The sequence below is a fragment of the Eimeria necatrix genome, genomic scaffold (genome assembly GCF_000499385.1).
Source record: "Eimeria necatrix Houghton genomic scaffold, Enh_scaff1431, whole genome shotgun sequence".
In the NCBI taxonomy this organism is placed as follows: domain Eukaryota; phylum Apicomplexa; class Conoidasida; order Eucoccidiorida; family Eimeriidae; genus Eimeria; species Eimeria necatrix.
In genome coordinates this window covers 1-7,650 of record NW_013652161.1, presented here as the reverse complement: position 1 = coordinate 7,650, position 7,650 = coordinate 1, and the positions used below count along the sequence as shown (strand labels likewise).

General features: G+C 58.6%; 2 protein-coding genes across 2 annotated transcripts; both read left to right on the top strand.

Moving 5' to 3' along the window:
- Nucleotides 1-242: 242 nt before the first annotated feature.
- ENH_00013690 (hypothetical protein, conserved) lies at nt 243-2,080 on the top strand (the record flags this gene model as incomplete). The annotated part of the gene is made up of 5 exons (XM_013579064.1): nt 243-412; nt 633-717; nt 834-941; nt 1,192-1,665; nt 1,985-2,080. Coding segments are annotated over 5 exons (933 nt in total), but the record flags the coding sequence as incomplete, so codon positions are not given.
- A 3,653-nt stretch (nt 2,081-5,733) lies between these two features.
- ENH_00013680 (hypothetical protein, conserved) lies at nt 5,734-7,427 on the top strand (the record flags this gene model as incomplete). The annotated part of the gene is made up of 3 exons (XM_013579063.1): nt 5,734-5,770; nt 6,019-6,577; nt 6,815-7,427. Coding segments are annotated over 3 exons (1,209 nt in total), but the record flags the coding sequence as incomplete, so codon positions are not given.
- Nucleotides 7,428-7,650: the final 223 nt, after the last annotated feature.

Genomic DNA, 7,650 nt, shown 5'->3' with positions numbered 1-7,650 from the left:
TGCTGCTGCTGCTGCTGCTGCTGCTGCTGCTGCTGCTGCTGCTGCTGCTGCTGCTGCTGCTGCTGCTGCTGCTGCTGCTGAGGGGCCCTGAAGCACTCACTTCGCAGACGCCGCAGCAGCAGCACGCGGTTCGGTCTGTTTGCCCGCAAAGCTACAGCTGCGGCTTGGTGCTGCTGCCCTTGCTGCCGCTGCTTGTGCTGCCATTCGCGCTGCTGCTGCTGCTGCTGCTGCTGCTGCTGCAGGAAGTAGAAAAGCAGCTGGCCAAAAGGGCCTTTAGCTGCTCCTTGTCCGACGCAGTGACAGCCGCGTTTGCTGCAGTGGCGCTGCAGCTGCACAGGGGGTCGCAGCAGCTGCTGCTCGAGCTGCTGCAGCAAACGGAGCTGCTGCAGCAGCAAGATGACTTAGACGCCGAGTAAGCGCGCTTCTTTGCCTCCATCAGCCTGCTGCTGCTGCTGCCCAACTTTGCTGCTGCTGCTGCTGCACAACTTTGCTGCTGCTGCTGTTGCTACGTGGGAATGCTGCTAGCGCTGCTACTTGTGTATGCTGCTGCTGGTACTGTTGCACCGTTTGTGTGCTGCTGCTGCTGGCACTGTTGCTGCATGTCTCTGCTGCTGCTGCTGCTGCTGCTGCAGAGACGCTTGGGGAGAGCTGCCGCTGCGGCAGCAGCAAATTGCTCTGGAACTGAGTTTAGACCCCAAGGCGAAGCCGCTTCGTGAGGTGAGTGCTTCAGGTGTACGTACACCCGGCAGCAGCAGCAGCAGCAGCAGCAGCAGCAGCAGCAGCCGCTGCTGCTGCAGCGGGTCGGCCGTGCTGCTGCGCTCCTTGTGCTGCAGCTACTGCAGCAGAAGGGCCTCGGCCACTTTGCTGCCTTTCCTGCTACTCTTCGCGGCGAGGCGGTGGAGACACAAAATGAGGGAAAGGAGAAAGTGCTGCTGCAAGAAGTGGGTTGCTGCTGCTGCTGCTGCTGCTGCTGCTGCTGCTGCTGCTGCTGCTTTTTCTGCTGCTGCTATGGCTCCGACTCGGTGCTGCTCGAAGAAGCCGCAGTGCAGCGCGGTCGGTGAGGGGGTCCTCGTCATGCTCTGCTGCCGCTGTTGCTGCTGCTGTTGCGGCTGCTGCTATTGTTGCTGCTGCTGCTATTGGTGCTGCTGCTGCTATTGGTGCTGCTGCTGCTATTGCTGCTGCTGTTCGCAGATTGAAGAGTTCCTGCAGCAAGAAGACGTTCGACACCGCCTGCTGCTTACCGTAGATGCTCTTCTGCAGCAGCAGCAGAAGCCACAGCAGAAGCAGCAGCAGCAGCCAGAGCAGCAGCACCAGCAGCAGCACCAACAGCCAGAGCAGCAGCAGCAGCAGCAGCAGCAGCAACAGGACGTGGAAGAAGCGAGCTTGAGGCGAGTTGCGCTATCTGTACAGCTCAAGGACTTCCCCTGTCTGCGCACCTACCGCGTGGCATCTCTTTTCCTGTGGCCCTCAGCAGCAGCAGCAGCAGCAGCAGCAGCAGAAGCAGCAGCAGCAGAAGTGCTGCAGCACGAGCAGCAAGGCGGGAGCAGCAGCAGCAACTCGCTTGCTGTCGTCGCAGACTTTTCGACCTTTGCGGAGTTTGAGGGGCCTGCTGAGGTGTACGTACAGCTCAAGTACAGACACCTGCGCCGCGCGGGACATGCACTGGTCAGTTTTTTATTTATTTTATTTTTATTTTATTTCTTTTTTTTTATTTCTAGTTTTGTTGTTGCTTTTTAACTCGATGCATGCAGCAGCAGCTTGCAGCTGCTGCACTCCACGCTTCTCCGCGTCAGTGCGCATTTTTTTGCTTCTGCTGCTGCTGCTGCGCGCCTCCTGCTGCTGTGCTGCTGCTGCTGTGCTGCTGCTGCTGTGCTGCTGCTGCTGTGCTTCTGCTGCTGTGCTGCTTCTACTGCTTATCTGGTGATGCTGCTGCTGTGCCGCTGCTGCTGCTGCTGCTGTGCTGCTGCTGCTGCTGCTGCTGCAGATAGCAGTGCGCGCGGAGGAGTGGGCGAAAGCAAATGGAGAAGAAGAGCGTTTGGTGCTGCTGCTGAAGTCTCTGCTGCTGCCCGAACGCAGCTGAGGTGTACGTACACCTCAGCTCAGCTGTACGTACACCTCAGCTGCGCATGCAGCGCGGGGCTTGGGGCACTGCGCCCGCCAAGTGTACATACACCTCAAAGGCCCCCTTTGCTCCAAACAGCATTTGAATTCGTCGCCGTAAAGCTGCGGGAGCGCTCTTTGGCAGCCTAGCTAGCTGGCTAGCTAGCTAGCTAGCTAGTTAGCTGGCCAGCTAGCTAGCTAGCTAGCTAGCTGGCTAGCCGGCTGGGTAGCTAGCTGGCTAGCTAGGTAGCTAGCTGGCTAGCTGGCTGGGTAGCTAGCTAGCTAGCTGGTTCGCTTCCTGGGTAGCTAGCTGGCTAGGGAGGTAGTTAGCTGGTCAGTTTGCCAGAGACATAGCCAGCTATTTAGCTAGCTAGCTAGCTAGTTAGCCAGCTAGCTAGCTAACTGGTTGGCTGGCTAGCTAGTTAGCTAGCTAGCTAGTTAGCTAGCTAGCTAGTTAGCTAGCTAGCTAGCTAGCTAGCTAGCTAGCTAGTTGTGTTTATATGAGGCCCAATGGCGGCAGTTAGCCTGCAGAGTGTGCGCGCCCGTGAGGTGTATGTACACCTCAGCGGCGTGTGGGGCGGAGACCACAGTCCATTTGCTGCTGCTCTCTTAACTAGAGCTGCTGATAGGCAGCAGCAGCAGCAGCAGCAACAACAGCAGCAGCAGCAGCAGCAGCAGCAGCAGGCGAGGAGCCAAGCAACAGGCAGTCAGGAGCAAAAGGAAAAAAGAATTAAAAGAGTTTTGAAACAAAAGACATCAACAAACAAAATCAAAAACAATTCTTTTTAACTCCAGCCAGACCCAGACCCAGCAGGGCCCCTCTATATAAAAAGGGGCCCCTACAATGGGGCCCCCCAGGGGGCCCCCAAGGCTGGGGCCCCCCAGGGGGGCCCTGAGACTGGGGGGCCCCAGGGGGGCCCCCAAGGCTGGGGCCCCCCAGGAGGCCCCTAAGACTGGGGGCCCCCAGGGGGGCCCCAACGCTGGGGCCTCTTAGGGGGGGCCCCAGCCAGACGGGGGCCGCAGGGGGCCCCCTGGGGTCCCCAAGGGGGGCCCCCTGGGGGCCCCAATGAGGGGGTCCCAGGGGCCCCCAAGGGGGGCCCCCCAGACAGCCCAAGGAGGGGGCCCCAGGGGCCCCTGCCTCAAAGGGGCCACAGAAGGGCAGGGGGCCCCCGGGGGCCCCCGGGGGCCCCCTGGGGCCCCCGGGGGCCCCTAAATGTAGTTCCCCTTGTGGCCCCTTGGGGCCTTCTGGGGGCCCCCTTGGGGCCCCAGGAGGCCCCAAAGGGGCCTTTTTGGGGCCCCTTTTAGTGCCCTTTTTGGGTCCTTTTTTAGTCCCCTTTTGGGGCCCCTCTTAGTGCCCTTTTTAGGGACTTTGGAAACATTTTAGAAATGTTTGAGGTAAATGATTTGAAGGGAAGCAGCCAGTAAACGGAGGGCTAGCGGCTAAACCCTAAACCCTCGAGGGTTTAGGGTTTAGTGTTGAGGGTTTAGGGTTTAGGCCATAGCGCTAAACCCTAAGCCAATCATATCTTCACAGCGGCTGTTTCCTCTTGCTGCAGTTCTTTTTAAGAAAAGAAGACAGCAGCAAAATAAAATAATTTGGAGAAGCAGCTTTAGTCTTAATTAGACTTGGCGTTGCTGCTGCTGCTGCTGCTGCTGCTGCTGCTGCTCCAGCTGGTCCTGCTGCTGCTCTAGCTGCTGCTGCTTCCGGTTAAGATGCCAGACTCGCTGCTGCAGCTACTGCTGCTGCTGCTGCTGGTTTTGCTGCTGCTGCTGCTGGTCTAGCCGCTGTTGCTGCTGGTTTCCCTGCTGCTGTTGCTGGTCTAGCTACTAGTTCTGGCCTAGTTACTGTTGCTGCTGCTGTTGTTGTTGCTGCTGCTGCTGCTGCTGCTGCTGCTGAACTCTTGCAGACAAGAAGCAGCAGCAAGCTTCCGGGGTCTGTGTCTGTAGGAACGCTCGTCATTCACCATATTTGTAGCTCATAAACCCTAGATCTCAAACCCTAAACCCTAAACCCTAAGATAGGGTTTCATCTGCCAGCTGCAGCCAGCCCCAGTCAGTCTAGTTAGCCCTAGCTGGCCAAAATAGCCTCAGCTAGCCACAGCTAGCCACAGCTAGCCATAGCTAGCCATTGGTATCCCCACCTAGCCACAGCTAGTCCCAGCTAGCCACAGCTAGTCCCAGCTAGCCACAGTGAGCTACAGGCTCTTACGGATAGGGCCAACTAGCCGCAACAACAGCCCCAGCTAGCTGCAGTTCCTTCTAGCTAGCTGCAGCCTCTTCTAGCTAGCTGCAGCCTCTTCTAGCTAGCTGCAGCTGCAGCTAGCTAGCTGCAGCTGCAGCTAGCTAGCTGCAGCCTCTTCTAGCTAGCTGCAGCTGCTGCGGTGCTTTGCTGGAGGTGCTGCAGGCGGCTTTGGCTAGCTAAGGGGGCTTGAGAAAGAAGTGGAGAGAAAAAACAAAAGTGAAAACACTTTTTGGGGTTTTGGAATTTTATCTAAACCCTCGGCCAAACCCTAGGGGCCCCACATTGGGGAGAGGGTTTGAGAGGCTAGGGTTTGAGTGGGGGCTTTTCAAGCAGTGCGTTCGAGGGTTTAGGGCTGAGGGTTTAGGGTTTGGCCTTGAGGGTTTAGGGTTTCGCCTTGAGGGTTTAGGGTTTGGCCTTGAGGGTTTAGGGTTTGGCCTTGAGGGTTTAGGGTTTGGCCTTGAGGGTTTAGGGTTTGGCCGTGAGGGTTTAGGGTTTGGCCGTGAGGGTTTAGGGTTTGGCCGTGAGGGTTTAGGGTTTGGCCGTGAGGGTTTAGGGTTTGGCCTTGAGGGTTTAGGGTTTGGCCTTGAGGGTTTAGGGTTTCGGAGTGGGGATCTAGGGCCTGAGCGTGCGACTGAGGGTTTAGGGTTTACGACTGAGGGCTCAGGGTCTTTGGCTGAGGGTCTAGGGTTTGGGGGCTAGGGCTGAGGGCTCGAGACTGAGGGTTTAGGGTTTAGGGTTTAGGGTTAGGGGTGCTGCTGGGCTGCTGCAGCAGCGGTCCAGCCTCAAAAGCCACGCTCTCCACACAAGGGGGTTAAGTTGAGTTGCTGCTGCAGCGAGACAAGGGTTTGTGGCGGGCCCGCGTGGCTAGCTAGCTAGCTAGCTAGCTAGCTGCCCGCGTTCGCAGGAGAAGCTCCTGCCTGCTTGAGACATGAAAAACAAGAAATAAATTAATTTAAAATGCCTTTTTAAGCCCCGAGGCTTCGCCAAAGAGGCGGAGAGAAGCGGCGGGGAGGCGGCGGCGGCGGCGCGGCGGCGGCGCGGTGTACGTACACCCCGCGGCCGTGTGCTGCTGGAGAATCGGCGTTTGTCCACTCAAATGGATCTTTTTTTGCGGAATTTGATCAAAATAAATCCATTTTGGAGAAACAATTGCGTTGAAAGATCGAAAAGGGGGCCCCAGGCGGCAGCCGACGCCAGAGGCCTCTGCGCCGCCGAGCCGGGCCGCTCGTTCTGCTGCTGCTGGCTGTGGCTGTGGCTGCTGCTGCTGCTGCTGCTGCTGCTGAAAAGGTGCTGCTGTTTATATGCGTTTTCGCCCTTGTTTAGCATCTTTTGCTGCATTTTTAATCCTTATAATCAAATACACTTTAGAGAGCTGCAGCAGACAGCCCAAGATGTACACAGAGGCGCCCGCCGGGGCCACCGCGGCCGGTGAGATAGGACCCAGCGAAACCGCAGCCCTAAACCCTAAACCCTAAACCCTAAACCCTAAACCCTAAGCCCTTTTCCAGCGACCCTGCATATTTCCGGCTCACCTCCCCGAAAGTCGGGAGTGAGGCTTGGCGAGACAGCAGCAACTCACCAAGGCAGCAGCAGCAGCAGCAGCAGCACCCGCCGCAGCAGCAGCAGCAGCAGCAGCAGCGGGGCCCTGTTGACCTTGTTTTTACCTCCCACTTTAGAGTTCGAGCTTGGGCTTCTTGGCATTGACTCGAGGCTGCCGCTGGCTGCGTCCGCAGCAGCAGCAGCCGCAGCAGCAGCAGCAGCAGCCGCTGCTGCAGCTGCTGCAGCTGCTGCAGCAGCTGCAGCTGCCTTAGCCGCGCGAATCCCTTGCGTGTGTCCCGCGTGCCCCCGTCGGCTGCTGCTGCTGCTGCTGCAGCAGCAGCAGCAGCAGCAGCGGCGCGCCCACTGCGGCTGCGTGGCGAGTTTGAGGCGTGTGTGCGTTGCGTTTGCTGCTGCTGCTGCTGCTGCTGCTGCTGCTGCTGCTGCTGCAGACGCGCAGGGCCTGATGACGGGGGAGGCCTCTCCGTACCCGCCAGTGCCCTCTTCTGCTGCGCACTTGGCAGAACAAGTCGAGAGTGGAGGAGCTCGTCTTGAAGAAACTCTTTTAAGACTTAATTGCAAATCTTCAACTCTTTTTTTTGCTGCTGCTCTTTCGGTCTTCGCCGGAGGCCTTCTTGCTGCTCTCTGCAGCCTCGCCGGCTTCGACCTGCCCTCCCTCGTCGTCTCCATCTTCCTCGTGTACGCTGCTGCTGCTGCTGCTGCTGCTGCTGCTGCTGCTGCTGCGTTGTTGCTGCAGCAGCAGCAGCTGCTGCATTGTTGCTGCTGCTGCTGCTGCTGCGGGATTTGGCGGGGAGCTCGGTTCTCTCTTGCCGCTCCTTGTCTGCCCCGCCTTCCCCCCTCCCCCGCTGCTGCTGCTGCTGCTGCTGCTGCTGCTGCTGCAGCAGGTGTGGGGCTGTTTGCTGCTTGCTGCTGCAGGCTCTTTGGCTTCTTCCTGATGCTCATAGATGTGCCCGGAAGCCCCCGCTGGGCGGGGAGACACCGGACTTTAATTCGTCGGCACTTTCGTTTTTTAACTCGACTGACATTCAAGAGTTTGTTTTTGATCTTCTTGGGCTGTTTGTTGTCTTGCTGCTTGTCTGCTGCGGGGCTGCCTTCCGCGCTGCGCAGCAGCAGCAGCAGCAGCAGCAGCAGCGGGCTGCGCGCAGCAGCAGCAGCGCTGCTGGGCCTCTGGGTCGCTGCAGCAGGAGCAGCAGGGCTGCTGATAGGGGCGCGGAAGAGTTTGCGTCTGGAGCGTCTTCGCCGGGCATTGCTGGCTTCCTCCAAAGGCCGCTGGCCCGCAGCAGCAGGAGCAGCAGCAGCAGCAGCAGCAGCAGCAGCAGCAGCAGAGCCCTTTCGCCAGTACGCCCTCACCGACCCCGCCCACGGGCTGCAGCTCGAGGAGTTCAACAGATTGGCAGCAGACGCAACAGCAGGTCAAATCCAGTTCGACATCACTGACCTCGGCGTTGTCTTCAACGCTCTCGACGAACACCAAAAGAGCGCCATCAACGAACGCGAGTTCACCGAGTGGCTTGCGGGTCCGCTTAGGGTTTGCGGAGGGTTTAGGGTTTAGGGAGGGTTTGAGGGTTTAGGGGAGGGTTTGAGGGTTTGGGGGAGGTTTGGGGGTTTAAAGGAGGTTCTGAGGGTTTACGGGAGGTTTTGAGGGTTTAGGGGAGGTTTTGGGGGTTTACGGGAGGGTTTGGGGGTTTAGGAGAGGTTTTGAGGGTTTAGGGGAGGGTTTGGGGGTTTACGGGAGGTTTTGGGGGTTTAGC